This window comes from Pipistrellus hanaki (genome assembly GCF_964339955.1).
Source record: "Pipistrellus hanaki genome assembly, chromosome: 3".
Classification (NCBI taxonomy): Eukaryota; Metazoa; Chordata; class Mammalia; order Chiroptera; family Vespertilionidae; genus Pipistrellus; species Pipistrellus hanaki.
In genome coordinates this window covers 25,602,842-25,616,262 of record NC_140505.1, presented here as the reverse complement: position 1 = coordinate 25,616,262, position 13,421 = coordinate 25,602,842, and the positions used below count along the sequence as shown (strand labels likewise).

Genomic DNA, 13,421 nt, shown 5'->3' with positions numbered 1-13,421 from the left:
ATTTTATAAGTGAATGCTGTAGACAGGTGCAAGAGTATAGAGCCTAAGATCATCGGAAAACACAGGTATTTACGTTAGCAAAATTACAGTTATGAAGTAGCAACAAAAATCATTTTATGGTTGGGGGTCACCACAACACGAGGAACTATATTAAAGGGTCGCGGCATTAGAAAGGTTGAGAACCACTGGCATAGAGGATATCAACGTGAACTTTTGCATCTTTTCTGATTCTACTGACCACACTTAGATTCATGGTGTTTGCTACTGTGCTATGTATGATAACCAAAACAAATCACATACCCCTCATAGATCTTACTCTGGAACCCACATAACCATTAGCTTCCTCTGTCATGATCTAAGATAAGCATGCACGGTGTCTCCCCTCTATACCTCAGGAAACCCAACCTCTATTTTACTTATTTTATTTATTTATTTATTTTTTAAACATATGTCCATTGATTTCAGAGAGGAAGGGAGACAGAGAGAGAGAGAGAAACATCAATGATAGAAAATCATTGATTGGCTGTCTCTTGCACATCCCACACTGGGGATGAAGCCCACAATCCAGGCATGCGATCTGACCCGGAATCAAACCGTGATTTCCTGGTTCACAGGTCAACACTCAACCACTGAGCCACGGCAGCTGGGCTACTTAGTTTATTTTTTATAATTTTTAATTTTTATTAATTTCAGTGAGGAAGGGAGAAGGAAAGATAGATATATCAATGATGAGAGAGAATCCATGATCAGCTGCCTCCTACACGCCCCCTACCGGAGACTGAGCTCACAACCTGGGCATGTGCCCTTGACCAGAATCGTACCCGGGACCCTTCAGTCTGCAGGCCAATGCTCTATCCACTGAGCCAAACTGGCTAGGGCCCAACCTCTATTTTAGCATGATGTCCACAAACCTCTGTGAAAAGCTGCAACAATGATCCTCTGGCCCCCAGGCCTGTCTTTGCTTATAAAAAACTAGATTTGGGCTGAACAACAAGCTTAGTGTCCCAAAGCACATTATTTTTTATTGTTTTCTATTAAAAAAATTGTTTTGCTTTTTTAAATGCCCCCCATAAGTCTGTCTCATTCTCCATCCTTGCCTCGGCCTATGCCTTTCACATCTGACAACCTGAAGGATGGACAGTATTACAGGGACAGTGAGAAGGAGCTTTGCAATGATTCAGGACTGAGTAATGTCATCCCCAAGAAGGGAGATGTAGGGTTTCTCTGTTTGATTAGCCATGAATACATTTTTTAAAAAATTTTTTATTTGATAAATTTAATTTTATTTTTTATGAGCATGATTCATTTTTTGTTACAATTAATGAAAGTAATTGATATGCTGTCATTAACTAAAATTCCTTTCATTCGATTGTTTGTGTCTCTGGGTGGGCTTGAATCATTCAGATTTTTTTTTTTTAATTTCCACAAATTTTTTTCTTCTTCTGGAATTCTAAGCATTCCAAAAACTGCAACTGGTCAGGAGAAAATGAGTGCTCTTGTTTTCATTTTTTACTAATTCAGACTACAATGACTAGTTGTGCTTTTTTTTTTTTTTTTTTTTTGTAATATTTTTTTGTTATGAGAAATTTTTTCATATAGTTTTAAATCTTTCTACGGAAAATGCTACCTTCAATTGTGGAAGTGAATGTGAACAGGGACATTCAGACTATGCTTACATGGGATGAAACATCCACTCTATTAATCCTATAAAACTATTTGTGCAGATTGCTAAAAAAAAAAAAAAAAAAAAAAAAAAAAAAAAGACACAGAATTACCATGTGACCCAGCAATTCCACTTCTGGAAATAAACCCAAAATAATTGAAAATAAGGTTTCAAAGAGATATTTGCCCACCCATGTTCATAGCAACATTATTCACAATAGCCAAGAGATGGAAACAGCCTTACTGTCCATCAAATGGATGAATTTTAAACAAAACTGTCTATACATACAATGAAAGGAAGGAAATTCTACACATGCTATAACCTGGGTGAACCTTGAGGACATTATGCTCAGGGAAATAAATCAGTTACAAAAAGACAAATACTGGACGATTCCACTTATAAAAGGTACTTATGATAGGGTCAGAAATAGAATAGTGGGGACCAGCTATAATTGTGAGAAATATTAACCATGCTCTGTTAACTGTGATTGTTTTGTTCTGTTTAAGGAAAGCACATTCTTGCCGATACTGGTTTGGCTCAGTGGATAGAGCATAGGCCTGCGGACTGAAGGGTCCCGGGTTCGATTCCGGTCAAGGGCATGTACCTTGGTTGCAGGCACATCCCCAGTGGGGGGGGAGGGGTGCAAGAGGCAGCTGACCGATGATTCTTTCTCATCGATGTTTCTGACTCTCTATCCCTCTCTCTTTTCCTCTCTGTAAAAAATCAATAAAATATATTTAAAAAAAATAAAGAAACAACTGCATCTCTGGCTTAAAAAAAAAAGAGAGAGAGAGAAAAAGAAGGCGCATTCTAACCTGACTGGGAGTTGCATGTGGGGCCTGGGAGCTCACCGGGGAATGCGGCCCATCCTCTCCATGCAGGAGCTGCCTATTATCATGGAAAGATGAAGGACCTTGTTGCAGAAACCAGAGCCGCCAGCCCTTTGAAGACCCCCCAGCCTTTGCATACCTGCAGGCCTTTGCAGATCTCCAGCCCTCATTACATGAAAACTGCCCAGTTGGCATACACTTTTTCTTACGTCACCATGTAATCTTTGTCCTGCTCAATATAAACAGCTGGCTTACGGTGGGGTGCAGAGCAGATTTTTTCTGCTCTCCCATACGGTGGGCATTTTTGGAATAAACGCTCATCTATGACTCAACCCTGTCTCTGCTTAACCGGCTCAAGTAGTGACAGGCAGCCTAGACCCATGGATTGTCCGCTTACACTTAAAAGTCATCAAATTCCTAGAGACAGAAAGTAGAATGGTGGGTACGAGGGACTAGGGGAACAGGAAGTTAGTGTTTAATGGGAACAGAGTTTCAGTTTGGGAAGATAAAATGGTAAATTTTATATTATGTATATTTTACCACAATAAAAAAAAATCTATCCAAAAATACCGGCACTATATAGAGCCTCTAAATTCATTTGTCAAACAAATAGCAACACTCTATTTTGTTTACTATGCTCAGCCTGCCTTGGACCTCCCAACCTGACTCAGCATTTCTGGCCCTGCTGAGTGATACCCCAGGCTGTGCCTGCAAAGCCAGCAACCGCTTCTGTTCTGAGCCCTTTGACCTCAGTTTGCTGTGCAATCAGGATGTAGCCAGAGGGTTCAGCACCCCCAGCTCTCCCCACTGGTTCCAACCCTGCGCAGATGAGACCCTGAGGACTGAAGGACCCCATTCCTTATGTTGGGGACACACCACTCTCTCGCCGTCACAAGTCAGTGTGATAACCTCCCAGCACGGAAAGCAATTGAATTTTTTAAATGAACTATTTGTTCATTTTTTAAAATATTTACATATTTATTTATTTATTTACATATTTATTTTCCCAAAACTGTTAGAATCAGAATGGCAGATGTATTTCCTTAAAGTGTAATTGTTCAATGTAGGTTAAACTTTGTTTTTGAGAACTTTGTCCAGAGAGCCTATGGAACTATGAGGAAAGTGGAGGAAAAAAAAAAAGAGATCAGAGGCCCTAGATACCAGCATCCTTAGACAAGTCTTAAGAGTTTGACACAAAGAAAGAAAACTCTGGTGTGTGGCTTTAAGATACAGGTGTAGCTGTAAGTCCCATGTGCAGCAGGCACAAATCCCTCGTTACCTACTGTATTATGACTGCTTGCTCAGTGCCCTTCTCATTCCCCTGGAGGGCTTCTTCATGGAAGAAGCCTGGTCTTTCCATGGTCATTTTCCTCACTAGCTAGGTGGGCGCTCAAATATTTGCTGAATAAATTAAAGACATTGTTCTCACCCGGCCAGTGTGGTTCAGTGGTTGAGTGTCAGCCTATGAACCAGGAGGTCACAGTTCAATTCCCGGTCAGGGCATATGCCCAGGTTTTGGGCTCGAACCCCAGTGTGGAGAAAGCAGGAGGCAGCCCATCAATAATGATTCTCTCTCATCATGGATGCTTTTCTCTCTCTCTCTCTCTCCCTTCCTCTCTGAAATCATATATAAAAAGACATTGTTTTCCCCTCATGAACACTTAAGTTTTGATTTTCCTTTAAGAAAAATAAAATTTCAAACTGGAATCAGTTGGTGCATCTTTAACCATGTTTGTTTCTTTGTCAACATCACGACTTCAAAGACCGAGTACGAACCCAGTTTGGGGATGGTTCCCGCCCCTCCTCCTCCTCCTGCCTGGGCGCCAGGCCCCCCGGAGGGAGGCCATGCTCACCTGTCCTGATGGCCTCCTCCAGGGTGTTGTTCCTCTCTCCCTGCAGAAGCTGGTGGTAGTAGCCAGGGTTCCTCTCCATCTGGGCCTGGGCTCCGCTCACCCCCATCCAGACGCGGGCCCTGTGCTCGAGGGGAACCCCTTTCCGGATATAGCGCTTCACTGAAACCGAGAGGAGGGACCGTGTTAGAAGGACAGACAGACGTAGCCCAAGGTCAGAACCTCCTGCACATGTGTCAAACACAAGGCCCGCGGGCCAAATCCAGCCCGCCAGGCCTTGCAATGTGGCCCACACCGAGCTGTCATCACTGCACTCCGCTGTCAGTTTATGACATTGTCAGTTTATGACTGTTCAGTAAACCATTCGGCCCGCAATTTAGGCTGGATTTTAGATTTTGGCCCCTTCTCTGATTGAGTTCGACACCCCTATCCTAGAGGGCCCTTTGAGCAAATGGCACTCATTTCAGTGCCTTTAGCTCACCAGTTGTCTCCTTCAATCAAACATGAAAAAGATGCAAAACTCCATACATCACCCCTGAAACTGGTACATACACTCATTCTAGCTTCCTGCTCTCTCCCAAACTTAGCCCAGCCAAGTGGGAGGCTGCGATAACCCCATATACTTCTTCTTCACTGTCCAGACAGGGGCTTCGAAGTCCACCCACTGGTCCTTCCTCGCCTCCTGCCACACACACTGTGCCAGACTCCAAAGATGTAGAGACGGGTTAGCCACAGGCCCAGCCTCGACCCCCTGCTCAGCAACGTGGACCAGACATAGTCACTGCGACCCAGGCACTGCAGCGGGGAGGAAAGGTCAGAAAAACTGAAGGGACAGAAGCCACACCAAGTGAAGGGACATGAAACAGGAAGAGACCCTCTGCTGGTCCTGGGAGCTACAAGCAGCGCCTCGCGGGCTGGAGGGTCAGCTGTGGGCAGGGACAGACCCTGAGGCCCTCGTGCACCAGGCTCAGATGCACTGTCCTTCCCTGGAGGTGATGGTGCAGGAGTAGGGACCGAGGTCACACAGGTGTTCCGGAAAGTCCTCTGGGGGCAGAGACCAGTGAGAGGACAAACTGAAAACAGGGGACAGCAGGTCCGGAGCCGTGAGCGTGTGTGCAGCACCGGGCTGGGAGCGGCGGGCTGCGGCTGCAGATGCCCTTGCCTTGTTTTGCAGCTAATCTCTCTAAGTTGAGAACTACAGCATTTGGGAGGAATATTTTTTTTTATTGAAAACGAATATGTGAAAAGGTAATCCGTAGTTTTCTAATGACCGTAGAAACATATAGGAAAATAAGCCAAAAACCATGAGTGACTTCAATAATCAATATTCACTGCCCAGCCGATGTGACTCAATGGTTGAGCATCAAACAATGAACCAGGAGGTCACAGTTCGATTCCTGGTCAGTGCACAGGCCTGTGTTGCAGGCTTGATCTCCAGTGGGGGGCATGCAGGAGGCAGCCAATCAATGATTCCCTCTCATCATTGCTGTTTCTACCTCTCTCTTCTTCTCCCTTCCTCTCCAAAATCAATAAAAATATATTGTTTTTAAGAAGAAAAGAACAAAATTCGAAACAGACCCACATAAATAGAACCAATTGCTTTTTGACAAAGTTGCAAAGGCACTTCAATGCAGATACAGAATAGTCTTTCCTACAATAAATGTCCAAAATAAAAAAATCCCAAAATATTAAGTGCTGGCAAGAATGTGACACAGCAGGAAATCTCATCCATTGATGGTAGGAAAGCAAAATTGTACAGCCACTTTGGAGAGACAGTTTGAAATTTCTTAGAATTAAACATACCGTTACCATATGACTAGGTATTTCCCCCAAGAGAAATGAAAGCTTAACTTCATGCAAATCACTGTAAGTGAATATTTATAAATTGATTTTTTTTACAGAGAGGAAGAGAGAGGGATAGAGAGTTAGAAATATCCATGAGAGAGAAACATCGATCAGCTGCCTCTTGCACAATCCCCACCAGAGATATGCCAGTAACCAAGGCACATGCCCTTGACCGGAATCAAACCTGGGACTCTTCAGTCTGCAGGCCGATGCTCTATTCACCAAGCCAAACCGGTTTCGGCTCAAATACATTATGTTAACTGAAAGAAGCTAGATTCAAAAGGCCACAAGGTGCATGATCCCACTTATAGCGCATTTCCTGATGGCTGAAGAGATCAGTGGTTGTCCTGAGGTGGGGGCGGGGACTGCCCACAAACAGGCAGCAAGAGACAATTCTGAAGGTGATGGACTACTTTGACTCTTGCCTGTGGTGAGGTTATGTGACTCTATAGGTTTGTCTAAATTCATAGAACTATCTAACCTAATAATAGAGTAATACGCAAATTAACCATCACTCCACCACACAAGCCACACCCACCAGCCAATCAGAGTGAGCATGCAAATTAACCCAACAAGGATGGTGGTTAATCTGCATACATGGAGGGAGGGAGGAGTGAAGGCTGAAGACAGCATAGAAGGAAGAGGGAGGGAAAGTGGAAAGCAAGGCGGCTGCAGCTGCTGGAGGGAAAGCACTGGCAGCATACGCGGGGCGGGGCAGGGCAGGGCGAGGTGTGCAGCAGCTGCAGAGACAATGGCGGTAGTGGCAGATGGGGCGGGCAGGAGAGGTGGTGATGGCAGGAGGGAAGCCTGCCAGAAGTCTTGCAGGAATATTCCTTCAACAGGTGCTTAGTGTACCAATAAGAGTGAATTTCACTACAAATTCTAAAAAGTAATTTAAGAAGGGGCAATGGGGGGGAGACGACATGTGTAATACTTTCAACAATAAAGATTTAAATAGAAAAAAAAGAAAAGCAATTTAGAAAGGGAAAGTACAAAATGGCTAACCCCCTCCCTATGGAGTTACACACTGGCTCTCCTGTGATGTCCTAGCCTCAAACCTTGAGCAGGTCTCAGCTTTCTCATCTATAAAATATAAGTCAAGCACTCAGCCTCGTACCTGAAATACAGTCAGAGCTCAAGTTGGAGAACACATGTCTTTGCTACTTTTTGATGTTTGCTATCTGAACTTACAATGTGTCTTCAGGAAAGAATGAAAATAGTTTCCTTGCCTTCAGAAACATGTTCCCGAGGGCAGGGCTCTCCCACAGGCCAGCGCGCACAGTTGAGAAGAATAAAATATAAAGGAAAAACAGTAGGGAAAAGAAGAAGCCGGACCCCAGAGAATGAACCTCCAACTGTCTGCCCCAACAAAGTTAAGCAAATCTCCAGTTTTGGGTATTTGTCTTTGAAAATGTGCCTTTGTAATTTATTTCTAATTTATATGGTGCCGATTCTCTAAGCCACTGGGAAGGAGATCCAGAAGAAGCAAGTGGCCAGGAGGCTTTTCGGCTTGTGGAGTCCCTTCACATCATGATGGGGCGTGAACGGGAGTAAGGATAGGAGCTAGGTCGAGACAGGGCTAAGCTTGTTGAGCTCGGTCTTCAAGGTTGTGGGAGGAAGAGTAAGCTGTCTTAAGGGCCCCTAGTGGATATTTGCTGTAGGCAAAGAAAAAGAAAAATATTCATCATATCCACAAGTAGCATAATCAAGCAGCCTAAGTTACCTGAACATAGGCTGAATGTCAAGATTTATAGATACTTGTGTCACTGAAGATTTTAAGATAGGCAATACAGATGAAAATCCTCCCCCGAAGAGAAAAAAATATATAGAACAACAACAACAACAAAAGCGAGATAAGGTGGAAAACAAACAAACAAACAAACAAACAAACACAAGATCAAAGGGAGATTTCAAGGTGTGCTAGCTGATACTCAAGGATGAGGCTCCAAGACCGAGGTGCTTGGTCACTGCAGGACCAACATCCCTTCCATGTCATCTCTTCCTCGAGATGTCACGTACCAGACGACACGACAGTCAGCCTAGGATGCAGGACAGGAGAAAACTGGGTTCCCAATTCTGGAATAACCTGTCCAGCTGTGTTTATGCCTGACGGCCCATGCTCTCACTGCTTCCTTATCACACCCGGAAACTGCACCAAGCTCCAGTGGCAACATCCTGGATCACAGACCCGTGTGAGGCCACACCTCGCGCTCTCGCTGAACTAATCTGTGCATTCCCTGAAACCACATCAGGCCACCAGGCTCTCTAGTTCACCTGGACACTGAATCCCATCCCCTCGGCCGAGGGCTCATCAGGAATCAAACATATTTGTACCTAAACCTGTTATCCAAGCCTGCTAGCTTTCTGTAAAGGTACTTGTCACCATAATCACACAGTTTTACTGATATGACTTACATCTTAGAAATATTAGAGCAAGCAAGCAAGAATTATTTCAGTAAAAACCAAGCTAAATTTTTAGAAAGAGTTGAAAGAGACAGGTACCCAAAGCAAAGGCAAAATTGAATCTTTGAATCCAGTTTAAAATAACTGTAGGATGGGGAAAAGAATCAACATCTGGGAGGAGTCTGTATTCAGGTAGCTTCAATTCCTGCTCTACGTGGAAAAAACACGCACCACACAACAACCAAAAAAAAAAAAAACCAATACTGGAAAATAGAGACAATAAATTGAGAGTGTGATACAAAATTTAAATTAGTGGACCCACCCTATTCAAAGGACAGGAGATGATAGGACAGAATCGAGTGACAAACATCAGCTTGCTGTGATTCTCTGCTTTAACTGCCTCTGGCTTAGTAGCCCAGAGTTAACCATGTTGGACAGGAGGCCTTGTGCAATAAAAGCAAACTGCAGCTCCATGGGTGTGGCTGCTGCATTTATACACATGTGTGCATGCACACCCTCGTGTGTGTACACATCCTGCTCCTGGGGGACGGAAGGACAGTCACCATTGATCAGTCACTTTTACTGGAGACGGGAGCCTGCGGCAGGAGAGAAGCTTAGTATCACTTTTCATCTTTTACAATAGTATGGTGAAGACAGTTGATCATGCACGTAAATTGTCTATTTTTGAATCCTTGTATGTAACTTTTTAAAACAAAAAGACTATTCAACTTTTAAAAATAAATCAAAAGGAAAAATTAAAGGCAGTCCTGGCCAGTGTAGCTCAGTGGTAGAGCATCAGCCTTCTCACCGAAAGGTTGGGGGTTTGATTCCCAGTCAAGGGTCAAGGGCATGTATGGGGGTCGTAGGTGTGTTTCCTAGGGCGCATTCGAGAGACAAACCAATGGATGTGCCTCTCACATTGATCTCCCCCTCGTTCTCGCTCGCTCTCGCTCTCCTTTCATTCTCTCTAAAAACAATGGGAAAAATATCCTCAGGTGAGGAATTTTTTAAAAAAATCAAAGGCAGATGTGCTGCTGGAAACACATTAACACACAGGGCCCATGCAGGGATGACATGTTTCATGTAGGATGGTACATGGCACATTGGAGATTATTAGCTTTCTGTAAAGCAGCTAAGGACCAACTTTAAGGTCCCTTCCAGCTAGTTTTATGAAATGATAGTTTCCCTGAGTTGTTGTTGTTGTTGTTTTAATCCTCACCTGAGAACATGCTTAGAGAGAGGAGGGAGGGAGAGAGGGAGAGAACCATGGATGTGACAGAGAAACAGAAATTGGTTGCCTTCCATATGTGCCCCAACCAGAGATTGAACCCGAAACTCAGATATGACTAGAAATCAAACCAGCAGCCTTTTAGAGCACAGGATGATGCAAAAAACAAACAAACAAAAAACAAACAAAAAAAAAACACAAAAAAAAGAGCCATTCTGGCTGAGCTACCTGAGTTTTCACTAAGCACCCCCATCAGTAATAGCCTGGAGGAGGGAGGGCTGTCCCAGGTGTAGGGACAAGTTCTCTACCCCTACCCCTACGCTACCGGACAAGTTCCCAGACCCACCTGCTACACCCAGCCCTCTGTCAATTCCACAAATATACTCCAGGCACCTACTGGGTGCTGGGCCCACTTTGGGCAGATGCACTAACTGCTTTAAAAGCAAAAATTGATCGCTCCATCCCCTTGCTCATAATTCTTTTTACAGTTGGCTTCTGTCTGCCAGGTTCTGGTGCTGTGTGGCTACATGCAGGGTCCCCTGGCTCCATCTCTGGCCCTTGCTAAGTGTACCCCTAATACTCTAGTCACAAGTTCTGTCCCTTGCCTCTGACCTCTGTCCTCAGCCTTAATTGTCATCAATGTCCTATTTCAGGAAACCCCTACACACCTCTGTGCACCATTTATCTGACTTCTCTTACCTCCTACCAAGGGGCACACTCCTACCAATACCCTTCCACCTGCCCAGAAGTTACCACCTAAACACGTCATTCATTCATTCACCCACTCACTCATTCATTCATTCATTCATTCATTAAAACACTGAAGCAATTACCCTGACTAATCCCTGCCAGCAGAGAGGGATCTTTGAGTCCAGCAAGGGAAACAAATAATAAGATAACTAAGATCCGCATTGCATTAGAAGGCGAGGACAAAAGGAGCAGGAAAGGGGTGAAAAGTGGTATGCGTGGTGTGATGCGGGAGTGCCATTCTAGACAGGAGCTCTGGAAGGTTTCATGGAAGTGGCATTCCGGTCAGCGCCTGAAAAAGATGGGAGGGGCTGGGGACGCCCCTGAGGAGAGGCAGGTGCTAGCCAGGGGTGCGCTGGAGGAACAGAGAGGAGGACTCAGGGAGGAGGGCCCGGACTAGAGAGAGGAAGGGAAGGGGCTGGGGCAGCACAGGTGAGGAGGGGTCCAGGAAGGCAGGCAGGGAGGAGTTGGTCACAAGCATGGACAAGTGGAGAGCCCTGGCCAATCTCATTTTGAGAAGCAGAAAGCCAATTTTCTTCTGGAAAGAAAGAAAGAACACCCTGTACCTTAAAAGTGCAACTTCTAGCCGAGACCGGTTTGGCTCAATGGATAGAGCGCCGGCTTGCGGACTGAAGGGTCCCGGGTTCGATTTCGGTCAAGGGCATGTACCTTGGTTGCGGGCATATCCCCAGTGGGGGGTGTGCAAGAGGCAGCTGATCGATGACTCTCATCGATGTTTCTAACTCTCTATCTCTCTCCTTTCCTCTCTGTACAAAATCAATAAAAATATATTAAAAAAAAAAAAGTGCAACTTCTAGCTGAATTCAAAGCTTTGAGCCTCCACGTGAAGCTTCCGTGGAACACACACCTGCCTTGCCACTTCCCAATCTCTGGATCCCCGGGAAAGACGCCAGACTCCAGGCAGCCAGCCTCCCTGGAGTAGGGGTGTCTAAGGAATCCCGAACCCCTCTTCCCCCGGGAGCATCTATCAGCCAGTGACCTGTTTGTGGAGTGTGTGTGTGTGTGTGTGTGTGTGGACCATGTTCCAAACTCACCTCTCATACTTTTCTGGACACTGCCGCTTCCCTTTAGAAGTTTGGACCATTTGATCGCTCTTTTAGTGAGGATCACCAGGTAGGTGGAAAAGAATTCCTCATAAGCTGCATAATCAAAATCTTCGGGCCTTTCAAACCCGTACGGGTCAATCCTGCAGTACAAAAAGAAACACCCTGGAGCCCAGAATCAAGCTCCCCACGCACGTGGGACCGGTGGCACAGGGCGCCGGGCCCTGCCCAGGGTCCGGTCCCGGGGTCCCACCCCCCGCCCGCGGGCCCTGGCGTGGAGGGCGGGCAGGCAGGAGCCGTGACCGACCCGCGGGGGGTGGGGGGACGCGCCCCGGACTCCCCCCCACTCCTCCCCTCCCGGTGCAGAAGGGGGTCTCCGGCGGAGAGCAGCAAGAAGGCGCCCCTGCCGAGGGACGTGCCAGGGCCAGCTCCCCCGCCGCCGTCCCGTCCCACTCCCCGCACCCCCACATCCCGCCACGTCCCATTCCCGCACCTCCAAACCCCGCACCGCCACCCTCGCACCCCCGGGCTGGGCTGGGGGCACCCCGGCCCTGCGCGCCCACCTGGGGACCCGCTCCCGCGCCGCCCGCTCGCGCTCCGAGGGCTCCATGCGGAGGAGGCGGACGGCCGCCCGGAGCCGCCAGGCCGCGGCAGGTGGGGGTGCCGGGTCCGCCTCCCGGGGCTCGGGGCAATCAGAGCGCTGCCGCCGCCGCGGGCGCAGGGGGCGGTGCGGGGGGCCGGCGGCGGGGGGCGGTGCAGGGTGGGGGAGGGGAGAGGCGGTGCAGGGGGCGGGGCCAGAGGAGGGGGAGGAGGGGAGGGGAGGGTGGTGCTGCAAAGAGCGGGGGAGATAGTGCGGGGGTGACGGGGGACGGGGAACGGCGTGGGAATGAGGCGGGGGCCCGGGAAAAGGGAGCGGAGGGGCGGGTGGGGCCTCAGAGCGCGCGGAGAGGGCGGCGCCGGGGTTGCACCTGCTCCCGCGGCCCCTGCGGAGGGCGGAGGGCGCAACGTAGTCCGAGGCCGCTGGTGCCCGGAGCGTGGGAGGGGGTGGCCCTGCCCACGACTCCCTCCCGGCCTACAGGGAGGAGGCCTGGGAGCCAGGGAACGGGGATCGGGTGCAGGAGGGGATGGGGTGGAAATGGGAGTGGGCGGGGGTAAACCGGTGATCGGGGTGGGGGTGCAGGAACCGGATGAGGAGCGAGATAGGGGGCGACCTGGCGGGCGGGATGCGGGTGGTGCTGGGCGGGATGGGGGCAGGCGCCAGCCTCAGGCTAAGGGGTGGGGAATGTGTGGGGGGGGGGGGGGAACGGGGTCGAGCCGGTCGAGTCGGCTGGAGAGGATCATCCAGGTTGGATTCTTCCGAGATTCCTTCAAGCCTCAGTGCCCAGCAATTCCAAAGGCCAGAGTTCTGACTTGAGAGACCTTTTTTATTTGATTTATGCAGAAAAAGCAAGTCTTTTTTCTTTCTTTCTTTTTTTAATTTGATCTCCACCACCTACAGCTCAGACCTGAGAACCTGCCCTGTTCTTTCCTGCCTCCCTTCTCCACCCAAGCCCAGCTGCAACGAGCCGGGCCCAGGAAAATGCCAGGAGCTGAGGTGTCAGAACGGACTGGCCTTGGCGGTTACAGCCCAGCAGTTTGAGGGCTGGGCCGCGCCCTGCGGGATTGCCATCTGGGGTGACTGGGAGTGAACAGCTCAGGCATCTGCACCACTCCCCAGGCTGCGGCCTCCCTGACGCTGTGTCCGGAATCTTGGGAGCATGAGTCAACTCCCAGGACTCTCCCAAAACGAAC

At 48.1% G+C, this 13,421-nt stretch overlaps 1 protein-coding gene across 2 annotated transcripts in view; it reads right to left on the bottom strand.

Moving 5' to 3' along the window:
• GRTP1 (growth hormone regulated TBC protein 1) overlaps positions 1-12,488 on the bottom strand; it is a 33,900-nt gene extending 21,412 nt beyond the window's left edge. Inside the window, exons 1-3 of one of the 2 annotated variants that reach the window (XM_084879884.1) lie at positions 12,194-12,484; positions 11,622-11,773; positions 4,347-4,505 (exon numbers count right to left, since the gene is read on the bottom strand). In XM_084879884.1, coding sequence (XP_084736010.1) covers positions 4,347-4,505; positions 11,622-11,773; positions 12,194-12,240 — 358 coding nt within the window. In that variant the 5' untranslated portion in view covers positions 12,241-12,484. Of the gene's footprint in view, positions 1-4,346; positions 4,506-11,621; positions 11,774-12,193 lie in introns of both variants that reach the window. The other variant, XM_084879885.1, reaches the window with a different exon arrangement.
• Between the last annotated feature and the right edge of the window lie 933 nt (positions 12,489-13,421).